The sequence below is a fragment of the Microtus oregoni genome, unplaced genomic scaffold, assembly GCF_018167655.1.
Source record: "Microtus oregoni isolate MIOR12 unplaced genomic scaffold, Mior012 000021F_ref0000039, whole genome shotgun sequence".
Lineage (NCBI taxonomy): Eukaryota > Metazoa > Chordata > Mammalia > Rodentia > Cricetidae > Microtus > Microtus oregoni.
Genome location: NW_024543080.1, coordinates 35,160,997 through 35,176,585, shown reverse-complemented (window position 1 = coordinate 35,176,585; position 15,589 = coordinate 35,160,997). Strand labels below are relative to the sequence as shown.

General features: G+C 35.2%; 1 protein-coding gene across 5 annotated transcripts in view; it reads left to right on the top strand.

Annotated features, from left to right (window-relative positions):
• The window catches only part of Pcdh7 (protocadherin 7), a 421,730-nt gene that overhangs the window by 231,632 nt on the left and 174,509 nt on the right, over positions 1-15,589 (top strand). Inside the window, exon 3 of one of the 5 annotated variants that reach the window (XM_041671585.1) lies at positions 544-639. The exons of the other annotated variants lie outside the window; for them this stretch is intronic. Coding sequence (XP_041527519.1) covers positions 544-632 — 89 coding nt within the window. The 3' untranslated portion in view covers positions 633-639. The remainder of the gene's footprint in view (positions 1-543; positions 640-15,589) is intronic. 5 annotated transcript variants of the gene reach the window in all.

The window sequence follows — 15,589 nt, the reverse complement described above, 5'->3', positions numbered from 1 at the left end:
CCTTTTTGTGTCAGTTGGGTATCAACTGGGTAGTGGCAACAGACAGAGGTAACATAACCCTGACTATTGGAAATCCCCTGTGTTAATGGCATCCTATAATTGTTTTTCCTATTTTAGAAATTCATACCCATGTCCTAATGTATGGCTTTAAGCTGCTCTGTTTAGCTGAAACGTGAGAATAGGACATTAGGTCATGATGAATAGCCACACTCTGGAGGCAGAGGCCTACATGGTCTACAGAGCAAGTTCCAAGACAGCCAGAGCTATGCAGAGAATCCCTGTAAGAAAAAAAAAAAAAAAAAAAAAAGAAAGAAAATAAAAGAAAAAAAAAAACACTAACAAAAAAACAAAAACCCAAAAAACCTAGTTTGTTAGCGTTATTCTTGAGATTTATATTCTTTAAAGGAAAGAAAGCAGAAACTAAGTTTTTGGAAATGGTTTTGTTGACACAGTCTGTGAATGGATACCACATTCTGTGGATGGACACCGGGTGCAGCCACTGCTGATTTTCCCTTTACATATTTCACCATCTCCCTTCCCCAGGTGTTGCTGCCATCACTACCTTTCCCTTCCTTCCCTTTCCTCATGGCAAGACGCATGGAAGAAGAGTGCTGTTAAGGCCTCTCCATTAATCAACAGGTATGGCGGTTCTCAGCTGCCCCGTTTCTGAGCATTCCACCGCAGCTCTGTCTCTCTTTACACTTAGACGACACCATTATCCACTACACAGAGCGTAAAAACAGAGGAGGGTTGGGTGTGTTTTCTCTTTACATATCAAGCATGGCTCATCGCAGAATTCCCTCTAAAATTGCAGATCTTTTTTTATATATATAGAATACAGAAGAATTATTGATATTATTCTCAAAAGGGTGTTATGTTCAACCAATTGGAGAGTAATGATCCTGCATTTATCAGTTGTTGCTTTCAGGATTCTACAAATACTGATGCCATACATTAAGAGTAAAATAAAAACACATTGTGGATTTTAATTCAGAATTCAGTCTTATTTGCATTTTAGAAGCATTCTACAAAATGATAGCATTCACTTTAATACTTGTTCACTGGGTTAAAAAATCTTAGGTGTAAGTCAGACCACACATATCTGAATCTATTTCAAAACTGCCACTCTGATGTGAAAGTATAGTGCCTGCTAATTACTACCAGGAAAGCTTCTATTTTTGTCAACTTATCTGGTGGCATTTGAAGAAGATGGAAGAGATTGTTGCATTCAAGCTGTCCCAAGATACCCTGAATTCAGAGTGTTACATTTTGAAAGGAACTGAACCCCCAGGGCATGAGTCTAGCAGAGTCATGACCAATAAAACATAAGCTCTTAGTCATCCGGGGGTAACGCCTGTCTTCTTGATTTCCTCTTCCACTGGTGGAACTTGTCTGTCTGGCTCCTGCATGGGCTTGTTGTGGCTTTCTCTGATTCTTTGAGATGTGTGAACAGAATCCTACCTTTGGGCTAGGAAGATTGTAGGCAGAGGTCTTTAAGGAAAAATGAGAGTGTCTTTAAGTGTGTTGTGTGTGGAAAAACTGTGTATACAGTTTTTAGACCAGACATGTACTAAGAGAGCAAATCACTTCTAGTTACACATGTTTAGCTGGATTTCAGAGATTGTGAAGAGTTGTTTCACTGTCTTTAAGTATGTTAAAATGTCAGCAAATCTGGAAAGGTAATGAATCTCAGGTTAGATGATTAATCTTTAATTAAAAGCATATGGCTTCCTATCAAATGATCACGGCTTTATTACCCTTCAGAATTCGTCTTGTGCCCATGCTTTTATTCTTTATGTCTTAGTGACTTTGACCAGAATACACAAAATCTCTGGCCACCACATCTTACTCAACAGATTCTGTTGCTCATGTCCACATGTGTTTGTGTAGTTGGATCACTTTATGTAAAGAACATTTCATCAATGCATATTGGGAAAATATACGTTTACAGCCTATTAAGAGGTCACTATGTCAGAATGTTGGCTTCTATTTTCTCCTAAATTTATCTACATAAATGTATTACTTATTAAAAGGTCTATCTGTTCTAAGTAACCAAGGTCATTCAGGATTCTCTTAAAGTAAGGAGTATTTTGAGTAGTTTCTCATTTATCCCATGCCATGTCACAATGACCTTTATATTTCTACAGGACAGAAATTCACACATCCCTGAAGAGCAGTCATTTTGTTTGCCCTCACATAAACAAAAGTTTTTTTCCTCATTTACATTCCTATATATTACTGTTTCTTTCATATTTCCAGTAGATTGTGACTTTTGGCTTTTATTAATTTCTGAGGTTACTCAATATAATTTTTTTCAAGATATAATTAATATATTCCTTCAGTTTTAGCATCTATACTTTTTAAAAGGTGTGAAATTATCATACATACACAAAATGATTATTTAATTCCACAAATTTACCAAATAAAATGACAGAAAAGAACCCAACTTTCTTATATCTTATGAAAGCTAAAATTTTAAGAAAGGTTTAATAGATTTGAAAGGTATAAACCATAAAAATTATGCCTTACATTATATGAAGGAAACGTATACCAATATGAAAATAAACTTATGAATATATATTTTTAGAAGAAAGGAAACTTAAAATTTAGATTTAGTGATTGAAGCAGGCAGAGAAAATTATCTTTTATAGAAAGAATCAGAAAGTTCTAAAAAAAATATTAAAATTAGCTGGTCGGGGTGGTAGATGTCTTTAATCCCAACACTTGGAAGGCAGAGGTAGGTGTATCTCTGTGAGTTCAGGGCCAGCCTGGTTTACAAGAGCTAGTTCCAGGACAGGCTCCAAAGCTACAGAGAAACCCTGTCTCAAACAAAAAAAATGTATTAAATTTAAAATAAATTTTTAATGAAGAAAATGTTACTGAAAAATAAATACTGAACAAACTTAAATATTGTAAAGTAAAACAAATCAGTGGGACTGGGAAAGAGGAGTATTATTTATGCACTGATATTTCCTTTATTTAAAAAAGTCTTTGCTCTAAATGTCTGGGATGACTACTTTTGTGGGAACAACACTTCTCAGTGTGATAACGCCAAATGCATTAATTTTGAGCTATGCATTTTGAATTTAAAATATTGTACCAAAAGAATACAGTTGAAATAGGACAATAGAAAAGTAAGGTATATGTCTGAATCTCTCACCTCACCACATTCTACCAATAAGTTCAAATTGAATGAATTCAACATTTTCAATCCATAGACTGACAGACCAGTTTGTGTGTGGAGTGACTGGTGCATAGGATACAAGTTTGTTTGTTTGTTATTACTCATACAATTTTAAAAGTGACTAGTAAAACCAACGGTCCACAAATCCAGTATTGGATTAGGCATATATCCTCCCTATAATCTGTGAGATTTTCTCCTGTGTGCATGAATAATCTCAGTGACACAAAACATAAAGGTAGCCCACTCTACTTTAGCGTATCTCAGTTCTCCACCTTTTCTCCTCTCTCCTCCTCTCCCTCTCTTTGTCCCTTTGCCACAATCCATTCCCCACTCCTGGGTATTTCTTGAGCTGAAATCTACCTCCCTTTGACTTGTATCTGTTTATTGATACTCCCTTTGGGATAAGGAAAAACAAGTGGTCTTTTCCAAATGAAAGTATTTTCGGATTTAAATTCAGACTGATACTACGTCATAATGTCTAGATATTTCTCTCTCTCCATATATTTTTCCCTGGTTCACAGCTCAGCCATTTAATTTTGTCATTACTTGGTTGTAGATCCTTCTAGTGTTCTGGTTGTTATCATTTTCTCCTTTAAATCAAAATGTTCTTTTTTTCATAAAACAAGAAATTCAGGATGGGCAATCCTCTTTTATACTAATATACAATCTATTGGAAGTGTCTAGTAATTTCATTGCAATGTCTTCAGGCTTAAAAAAGAAACAGAGTTTATAACTATGTAAGTCTTTGGACAGAATTTTCTCGTATGTATGTTACTGTAGGCAATAACTAAATAGATTGAACACAAGCATAAAATTTAGAAGCAAAAAGAATTTTTGAACGAACTCGATCTTTGTTAAAGTAAATCTTTACCAAAACCAAGTAAATTTAACAGTAAGAAAATAATATTCTTAAGTTGATAGTATTAAGTAGAGAAAAAAGAAGATTCTCTGAGTTCAAATTATTGACCTATCTGATAATAATATGAGCTCATCTATAACAATAAGTTTCACAGAGGTCAAACTAGAGCAAAATAAGAATAAAACCTGGGTAAGGCATGTGCTGTCAGAGCTGTGCTAAGAAAAGCGACTACAAAGTACGTTCCTCACTTATGTACTCTTGTTTAATGCCAAACTGCTGTCAATGTCCCTTGGCGAGTTCTATTTATGAGTAGATTACAACACACTCTCAGAGGCCCTGCACATCTAACTCTCAGTGAGGGCCGGCACAGAATATATGGGCTTTCTGACGCTGTGAAATTTAATTAATTTTCTGGCAGAGTACAGTTTTCATGCCACATGCCTTTGCCCTGACCCTGCTCAGGACTTCTATTTTCAAATGTGCTTTATATACTGTAAACCTATATCATCTTAATGAAACTCTTCCATGCGGTAATTTCAGTGCTTGACTTAATTTTCTCCAACACTCCAGTGCCTACATACATTGTTTTTTCTGTATTACCAACTGTTGCTTACTAAGTTGCATGAGTATATGCATGTCCCCCTCTGATTTCTTGATATTCAGATCGCAAACCATTGCTCTTTAGGTATCACGTTAAGTATAGGACTCTTCGGTAAATTTTTAAAAGAACAAGAAACGTCGGTCTGCTTTGTTTCTCACTGCTATTGAAGGCATAAGCCATGAGTAGAGTATCTAATATCGCCCATTTAGTATGGTAATGAGCAGAATGAACACAGGGAGCTTTTGCATTAAACACCCCTTTACACACTCACCTACTGCATAAACCTAAGTCTCTTGGACTACATCATCTTTAGTGTCATTTCTGGATTTTGATAAAACATGGAAGACTAGAGAGTTTAGAAATTGGGATTTTGCTTCAGCTTTGCCAGTGACTGACAGAAGTATGATTCGTCATCTCTACAGTGGAGATGCTAAGTTACTTGAGAATGACTTGTCAGTGAGAATGAAGGTATTAACTTTTGTCTCTAGAGCCATTCCCTCAAGTAGGAATCTGAGAACTTGCTTTTACTCAGTGGCATGGACTACTATGATCATGCAATTAATTACCTTATATTGCCACAGACTTGCTGCATAAAGCTTCAAAAACACTTATTTAAAAATAAAAACTGCTGTAATTTTGAAGTGTTGTTATGTATGTATATGTACATAACACTGTGTTTGTGTTGTGTGGGTGTGTGTTATGTATTCAGATGTATGTGTGTGTGTGTGGTGTGTGTGTGTCTGTGTGTGTGTGTGTGTGTGTGTTAGATTCAGATGTGTGTGTTACCTGGGGTGCCATATGTTAATGGGAAAAATCAAAGTCCAATATGGGTTTCTTAATACAAGAATTTAAGAACAACAACAAAAACCATAAAAGCTTGAGAACAGTTTTATTAGAGTTCAGAAGAGAGCTTCCAGGGAACTCAAGCTGTAAATTGCAGGAACTGCCAGAGCAGGAAGATGGAGAGTGGTATAGAGTAAATTATGCCATTTATAAATACCCACATGGCAGACAAGCAGCCATGTCACGGGCATGAGGGCTGTAAAGAAAGAGTAAAAAATTCTAAAGTACATGAAAAGAAATGCTTAAGATCTAGACAAATGCAAAAATAAAGAGACAGGAGAGGAAAATACGGAAGAAAATATGAGTTTTAGCTTCAGGAGCCTGAAAGTTGGGACTCCAAACAGAAACTCGTGAAGGGCCTTACCAACTGCCTGAAGAGCAAGACATTCTGGGAGGGAAAAGTATTTTTCGTCAGCAAATAGATAATTATTGCTCCCATTTCTTCAGTATGGCTTAATGGCAAATCAGAACTCTGAGGTTTGGTTCCTGGCCATGGGGATTGACTAGCTGAACTGCCTTGACTCTTAATGAAAGAAACAATGGCATGTCTCCGCTCAGAAACAGAGTCCATTCTTTTGAACAGAGCGAAAAAGCTTTTGGTTAGTGAACATTCACTGGTACCGTGCGTGTGTGTGTGTGTGTGTTTTTCATGTTTAAAAATATTTGCACCTAATTAAATGTTTTGGGAAGAACAGTGCCACTAGGATATTTGCAGAACTTTAATAGAAGCTAGATTTCTGTGGACTATCACTTATGCCTCTTTGTTCTAGAACAAATGACAGTGGGGTTACACCATGAAACATCTCTTTGTAAATAAAAATTTTACTACTTGCTCATATAAATACTCATTGAAAAGTGGCCCATAAAAAAGCCTGTGCCATATCAATGAAAATATTAATCTCCAAGTTTTCATGGCAATTTTCCATTTCCGTTATCAACATTCATGAAAGAATAGACTATCAGATATAATGAATTCCACTTCTGATGCCATTTAACAACAACCATGTGACAAACAAGTAGTCACATGCTGGGGACAAGGGCTTTAAAGAAAGCAGAAAAAACCCTAAAGTACCAGAGAAAGACATGTTATTAGCAATAATTCTGTACTGTAGTTTGGTGATATCATTTTCAGTTTTTTTATTGGAGCTGACGATTGCAAATTTGTAAAATCTCTAAGAAGATTACTCTTTCTTAGATAATGCTATAATATTCCAATGACCATTTTACTCATTAGAGCTGCGACTAAGGATAAAATGGCACTAATTTCCTTTTGTGGACCTACTATTCACTTTGCCGTCTGTAGATTGGATACTATTATTCTGCTGTGGCAGGAATGATAATCATGAATATTGTAAGAGATGACTTTTACAGGAGTAGCTTGTTTGATTATTTTCTAGTCTTTAAGGTATAAAAATAAAGTATTCACATAGACTCTGAAATTATTTTACCTGGAAGAGATTATGAAAATTTTCTTCCATGAAATGTAGTTATGGAAGAAAAAAGAAGTGGAGAGGGAAGGAAGGAAGGGAGGAAGGAAGGAAGGAATGAAGGAAGGAAGGAAAAAAGCTTTCCTAAAGTCATTAGCCAGTGAGAGAACTGTGAACAGATATCCCCAGTCTTCAACTAGAGTGACCAAATGTACTGCAGTAGAATAATGAAAGGTAAAGTTCTGACTTTTCAGTTGACACTTTTTTTTTTTTTTTGCATCTGTGAATGTACTGCTGCGTGCCTTGAATTAGCAGGATGAAATAGGAAAGCAAACTTATATGAGAAACAAAACACCACCAGGTCGCACAGCCTGCTGCCTTTCTAGAGTAACACAGGGGGGGGTGGGCTCTTTACAAAGTTTGAAAAAAAAACAAAAATTCTTTAAAATCTGCAAACAACTTTTAATAGATGTTAAACTTGAGGGAAAAAGAAGTGACTCAGCCTAGAATCATGAACTGCTTAACAAAAACTTGTCACTCCCATTGTTTACCTCTGGACTTTGGAATGCAGCAGCCATCCCTTTGAGTTTGTAGCAAGCAAAACAGAAACAGTTACCACAGATTCCCAAATAAATATTAAGCAGACATAGCCATCATTATTTATGCTTCTCTGTCCCCTCTAATCAGCACAGCAGACATCAACTAAATAAACAGAACATCTTGCAAAGAAAACTGTTAGGCCAGATGCGCTAGCTGATTGCGGTAGGAGATAAGTTAAATGAAGGGGAGGGTGAGTGTCCTTAGAGGAGAGTATTGCACATTGCTCAGGATCTTAATGCTCTGTGTTCTTTATTGAGCATACTATGTGAAAGGCCAGTGAGTTGAAGTAAGGCAGAAAATGTAAGAAAAGGTTTAAAAGCAATAATGAGATGGAGACTTAAGTTTGGTATTGTAACAATCCAACTCTACATTCACAATGAAAATGAAAAGGAGCAGGGAAGGGTGATACTTTTGTGAAGGTGTTTCACACTGTGTGTATTTTCTCAATAAAACATAATGATTCTAGTAGCATCTTTTTATTCTTGAGTTGTTTATCCAGTTTAAAAAGATTGTATTTGGTATGGCTTTAAATATATGAATTTAATTTTTTTTCATATGTGTCTCATATTACATAGCTGTAAGGTATTGTCTTATTACACACTGAAACTCTAGCTTATCATGTAAATGGGGAAAAGAGGTACAATTAAGTTCTTTCTGAACACTCAGGTGGCTAAATCTAGGTTACAGAAAAATATCCAAGTGTGCTAGCTTCCAGATATGCAAGAGAAAGAAGCAGGTCTCAAATAGTCAGGCCAAGTTTTGAAAACTTAAAGTTAAGAAACCTGATTATCCTTCAGAAATTGAAGACAGGAAGAGAATATTTGTGTGGGGGAGGACAGAGAGGAGCAGATGGGGGTAAAACTAGGAAGACCAAAAGATTTGTGCAAAAAGCATGGAAACGGGAAGTTAGGATGTTTTTAATGCAATTGTTTAAGGCCATTGGTTTACATTGTATGTATTTTACAGAATAAGGCAAGCAGATGGATTGGGAGAATAGAAACCTGGAGGTCCTGGAGGTGGAAGGAAAGCCAGGGAGTCTCATATGCCTAAGTGGATAGATACAGTCAGTCTAGAATATACAGCAGAGATGTGTGAGTGTTGTATCTCCATACAACATATCAACTGCACATCAAGCCCATGCTTGAATTGCCTTTGAAGTGGACTGAATCGTGCTGATGCAATCGGATAGCATGGGATACACCCATGAGTTTGTGGGAATTTACAACCTTTTAAAAAATTTTTTTCTTATTAATTTATTTATTTATTAAAGATTTTTATCTCTTCCCCGCCACCGCCTCCCATTTCCCTCCCCCTCCTCCAATTAAGTCCCCCACCCCGCCCGAAAAGCAATCAGGGTTCCCTGTCCTGTGGGAAGTTCAAGGAACCCCCACCTCCATCCAGGTCTAGTAAGTTGAGCATCCAAACTGCCTAGGCTCCCACAAAGCCAGTGCGTGCAGTAGGATCAGAAACCCATTGCCATTGTTCTTTAGTTCTCAGTAGTCCTGGAGCACAGGACTGAAATCTCAAGGTCCAAATCAAGAGCAGAAGGAGAGAGAGCACGAGCAAGGAACTCAGGACCGCGAGGGGGGCACCCACACACTGAGACAATGGGGATGTTCTATTGGGAACTCACCAAGACCAGCTGCCCTGGGTCTGGTCTGAACCTTTTAAAAATTTAAAGAGCAATCTCTGAAAAAAAATGTATTTTATTCAATATTGTCTTTAATGAGCCATTTTAATTTTTGGAAGAGTATAGTGTTTTAATAAGTAAAACATCCTTTTGTGTTTTTGCCAAGCCCTTTAAAATTCTAATAATATTTGAGACAATAAATTAGTTGAATCTGGGTTGGGAAATGGTTTGCTAGTGAAATTGATAGTTTTGGGGTTTTACAACATATTTAAAGGATATACTACTTAGTCTTTTCCTTTATTCATAAAATTTTAATATGTCCCTAACCTAACTAAGAAAAAGTAAATCACAAATGTCATATGTGATCATTTTTTGAAGTTGTCACTGTAAAAGATAAAATTCAAATCCTTTCATTACAAATAAAAGAATAATTAAAAAATTAAATTATGAAGTGATAAATACAAAAAGTGACTTATATGTTAAGACAAGTTCCAAACATAACTTCATTTTGTATACATTTAATTTTAGTGCAAATAATGCAGCAGAACAGCATCAAGATATAGATACTTTTCAAAACTAGATAACCATTTTAGTAATAAGACAGCATTATCTTGAATTTTGCATGAAACTTATCATTATATTACCCAAACCAAGCGATTCCAAACTTAAGTGCTGAGCTGTGTGTAAAACTTACTAGTATTTCCAAAAATGTAATTCAGGCATTTCACTTATATTTTAATATGTGTTTAGCTTTTACTTTTAATTAAACTGTTATTTATAAGATTTATAATTAGAAAGGCCGCTTTTGAAATTTGCTCATAAATTGAGGGGTATTAAATGGAGAATGTTAGTGTTATGACATCCTCTTTCTTTAAAGTCAAGTGTTTATTAGAAATAATATACTCGGCTCCATTAGTCACTAAAGTGACAAAATATTTTCTAGTCTTTCTGAATCTTAATTTTAAGGTTGTAAGTTATTTGGCCTTATGGGATGAGTTATATTTTTTAAAGGAAGAATTAGAAATGAAAGTTGTAACCGAGTATTTGGCGAGTGTTCTAGGAAAAAGAAAAACCATCAACTATCAGCAGCTGTTAGAATACCTACCGTGCTCCATTAAGTCACATAGAAGGAATATTCTGGCAGTTGCATAACACATTACTATGGTAATGCATAGATTACTTTCTTCCAGATTGTTTTTGCAATCCAGTTAATTGTCAGTGTCAGGTGGATTTCTGTGAATTTGAGGCCAGGCTGGTCCACAGAGTGAATTCCAGGATAACCAAAGCTACACAAAGAAACACTGCCTCAAAAAAAAAAAAAAAAAACAAAACAAAAAGAGCTTATATTTATTTCAATATATAATTTTAAAAATTAAGTTTTGTTCAATCAAATCTAGGTGGATGAGAAGACAGCTATTGCTTGACAGTTGAACTCGTGTTTTGACATTGAGCTCCTGTGGATCCACAGGTCTCCTATTTTCTCTTCATTCAATAGATATTTTCTTACATAATGAATTTTGTCATATCTCATTTCTCACATGGGAACCTTTATAGAATACTGTGTTACCGATATTAGTCTTTTAAAGTAATGAGCTTCATCCATGTTATCTTAATAAAATTATTTAAATAGGCTTACAAAAGCACCACAGGACATTGACAACTCATCATACCGAAAACTCAAAATATATAAAAGTGTGGAGAAAAAAAAAATATCAGTGAAGCTTTCTCAAATAAATCATCATTTGCCATCACTTTAAATGTTTAATCTGAAGACTATATAAAATTCATAATGTGTGTATGTGTGTATTTATTTGTACATACATGTAATTGGACATTTTTACATTCTTAAGTGTTCCTAATCTGATAATCACTCCATGTTAAATATTTTTACATCTAAGGCTTTAGTAACGGTCTTGAAATCATATTGCTGTATATTTATCTTACTGGTTTTCCCAGTTTTCTCTACTTTGAGGGAATTGGCAAGGCCTTGACAAGGCTACCTCCATGATAGTAGTCATCCTGCAAAACAAGGTATGTTTTCATCACTGTCTAAATCAGACAAGCCCAACTCTCTGTCCTACAGTCTGGAATGTATCTGTCATGAGAGGATAGCAATATAGGGGTCATTGGAATTGCTTTCAGGGTGAGAAACAGAAGGGGCATGGACTTAGTCACTGACTGAGGTGCTACTGACACTGCCATGTGCATCATAACATCAAGCTATTGTTACCTAGTACTACTCCATTTTTTGTGGTGCAAATCTACTGTATCAAAGATACGTCTATTGATTAAACCTATGTGTTTGGCATAAAAGCTTTGGAGTTTTAATATGTTTTTTCTCAATCTGGTGATAAATGTTTTTTTTCATTATGCCTACACAACACATGCACACAAATGCACATACGCATACACTTTTAGTGTTTGAGATCTAAATTCTAAATGAAAATTTCTAATTTGTAATGATTTCTTTGTATATTTTACTCATTATAAAATGTAGTACCTTACGAAAATACCAGTGACTACTCTCTTAATGAGACCACAAATGAATGTTTTCATGCCTTGCCTTGTGCTGGTTGAAAGACAGATGTACAGAATTTAATTGACTGCTTCTGTTTCTTTTCCTTCACGTTTGCATTTCATGGCAGTTGGAATAAATGCATAGTCTATGCTTGTGTTAGTCTGTAACCTGCCTAACCAGAGTCGAATTTCAGTATAGAGACAGGCATAAACAGCATGAGTGAATTCACATCCCCTCTTACCATTTCCAAAATTTTTTTTCAGGTTGAAGAACTCTTTAACACTGTAAATCCTTCTGAACTTGATGAATGAGATTTAGTTCAGAAGCTCATACTAAACTTCCAGATCATGACTGTATCTGAGGTGCCATTTATTTGCTTATTGAACCCATCCCACCGCAATTTCACAAATGGACTGGACATAAAACACATGGAACTTCTGTTTCAAACACACCTCTTATCTGCTTCTTTTCGTGTGTCTTCTGCAAACACATGTATTTGGTCTTTGAGAACTATTCCATCTTGTGCTAATACTAGATTTTCTGAACACTGTCTCATCACCGTAATTATGTGGACCGAGGCTATTCTATGCATAGATTTTCATTTTCGCTCTGGAACTCTTAATTTGTGGTTTCCATCATCTCTAAGAGAAAATGTCACGTGCTTGTTTCTTAGGAGTAGAATTTAATTTTTTTCCTGAGATTTTACTGTACTTCTTTTTCTGTATTTATGAATGTAAGGGTCTTCATTGGAATGGGCCACATTTCTCATCTCTGGGAGTTGGATAGAAACAGTAGATACGCTGATTCAGAGAACTGGAAGCAAAACTAGCAGGCATCTGGGTATGAATGACTGATATAAAATTTCTTGTTGATAATTCATTGACAAACTTAAAGCTCCCCTTTCCCCAATTTTATAGATGTGCTACTTATATTCATGATTTATTCTGCTTGTTTGTCTTTTCTTTCTTTTATTGTTTTTCTAAAATATAACTTTCTTAGTTTTTTTTGAGGTTATAATTACATTGTTTCTCCTTTATTTTTCTCCCTCCAAACCCTCTCATATACCCCTTCTTGCTCTTTTTCCAATTTATGCCTTCTTTTAGAATATTATATATATAATATATACATGAATATTCCAAAATATATAAATACAGGCTGCTTAGTCTATATAATGTCACTTTTATATATGTTTTCAGGGTAGACCATTTGGTGTTGGATAACCAATTTGTATATCCTTCCCTAGAGAAGACTTTTTCCCATTCTCAGAATTCCTTAAATGCCTATAGTTCTTTGTGTTGACTTAAGGCCTTATGGTATTTCCCCTGTCTACAATGGAAAATATATTAGTGTTGACCTTGTTCCCAAAATGGTTAGGCAGTCTTATTGGTGGGACTTTATGGGTGTAGCTTCTGACATTCCTGGGAGAAAAGGTAACACAGCAAACTCTGATCCTTTGGACCTTACAACCTTTCTGCCTCCTCTTTATGGTTCCCTGAGCCTCGGGTGATGTTGTTTTGTAGATGTATCAGTTGGAACTGGGTTCCTCAGCTCTGCGTTTTTATTGACTATGATTAATGAGGTTCTTAATTATAGTAAGTGCTTAGAGTAATGCTTTCTGTTCCTTTGCTATAGACTCCCTTTCAGCAAAAGGGAGCAATACACGTATCATTGCTGATGTAAATTTTACTTAAGTGATTAATTATCTTTGATTCATTTGTATGATTTTTTTAATACAATTTTTTTGTACAAAGGGTTTTGGTCATGTTTTGAAATCTGTAAGTATCATATCTATATCAATTAGTTCACATTCCATTACTTTAAATTCATTAATTTTATATTCAAATATGTCTGAAAAAGTGGTTTTTAAAATAATTTTTACTTTCACTGTATGTAATTTGTATAGAATAAAAGAATATATGTGTTTTCTACAATATATTTATATTTATCAATCTTAGCTCAATTAAAGTAGATAAAGTAGTTTGGCATCAATTAACTCATGCAAATACAATAATTAAATAATTCCACAACTATATTTATATGGTATAGTTCAAATTAAGGAGTAATTATGGAGGAGACCATGGAATTTGATTCTTCTACCATCTTACATACTTCAGTGAATTTAGTATAAAAAATTTGCTTTACATTGTTTGACCAGAGTATTAAAGTACTCATCAAATTGTCACTCTTTCCTAAAACTGTTGTTCTCTTCTTAGATCACAGATGAGACATAAAATTACTTTTTTATGGAATTCTAAACCTTTATCTCTCAAGAGAGATGCTCCCTAGTGATGCTGAAATTCAAGGAGGTTGAAGTAGAAGATGTAATAAAAGGGCTGGGGAATGTATTGCAATATAGATTAGTGGTAGAGTACATAGCATGTACAAGCAAGACAGAAAAATTGAAAGAAATAGGAAGAAAAAAGGAAGGGCAGGAAAGAGGGAGAAAGGATGAGAGAGAGGGAAGACAAAGCAAAGAGATGAAAAAATATTCTAAATTCAAAAGTATCCTTGATCAAATTGTTGCAGATAAATTACTTGATATATCTGGCTGAGATGGCCATTTTCGTCTAAAAGTATTTTTTTTTTCTAGCTAAAAATGCTTTCTCTCCCGGAATTTTTCAGGATAATTAATTTTCAGCACATACAACATGATTTAGGTGGTTAGCCTGCCCTTGTTAAACAAGGTCTGCTGTTTCTGACCGCCAACATTATAACTCATCAGACTTTCCAAACAGGAGATGTTTAAATCAAAGGATTTTCATTGTGGATTACTCAGTGCTGCTGGCTAGACCTCAGAGTCTGGGAAGACACTCTGAGTGTAATTGTGGAACCCTGTTCTCCAATCAGTATATATTATTGCAAAGCAAGAACTACTCTGTCTAAATTACTCCCTAAGTTACATCTCAGTCTGTCGTTTGAACTGGGAGGCCTATATACCTAAATGTCTCCGCTAAGTTAAAAGAATGGTACACTTTTACCAACCATAAAAGTGTTCAGAATAAAAGTACCCTCTTTTGATTTATCTGATTATTCACTAAAAAGAAATGCCATTGTTTGATGGGCAGGATTTAATATCCATGAAGTGTTTCATGGCAGATTTAATGCATTTCCTCTAAAATGTCAAGAAGTAGTTTTGTTTTTTTATTTTTTATAGAAAAGGGAACGTTTAGGAACATTTGGGTAGGAAGGAATAAACAGAGAGAAATACATTTAAGATTATACTTTTGCATTTGCTTTGTTGAAGTGAGTGGGACATGATTTGAGAGCAAGCAATTTTCCTTTTTTGTTGTTGTTTCTTTTTTTCCAAATTTCAAGTTAGTAGAAAATCATACTCAGATTCATCAGTGTTAGTTGAGATGCTCCATCTTGTAGTTGGCAGTCATACTGCTTTGTATCAATGTATCGAGTTGGGCATAGAGGCTACATTTTGTCAGTAGTTCCAGGTTGACTATGTTAAGATCTTTGTTTTTCTACAAACAAGGTAGAAAAGTTACCTCAAACCATGAATCAAATTACTGTTAAAGCTACAATAAAAATGCATGCTATCAAAATGATTTTCACGGACAAATTCCTAATATTCTTGTGAGAGAACATCTTTCAGTGAATAGAGTGCCAACATAAAATGAGGTCTCTCTGCTGTACTTCTAATTAGAAAATGAGTTAAGAGATACGGTAACCTATATTTCCATATTGCAAAAATCTGGAATTGGGCTAAAATTTTTAATATCCTATCTAGGCTTAAAGATTTCTTCCTATACACTGCCTATTTAAAAATTAGGCAATGAAAGCAGGCATGGTAGCACAGAGCTTTAATCCCACCACTATGAAGGCAGTGGCAAGCCAATCTCTGAGTTTCAGGCCAGTCTGTTCTACAGAACAAGTTACCAGGACAACCAGGGCTGTATAGAGAAACGCTGTCTCAAACAA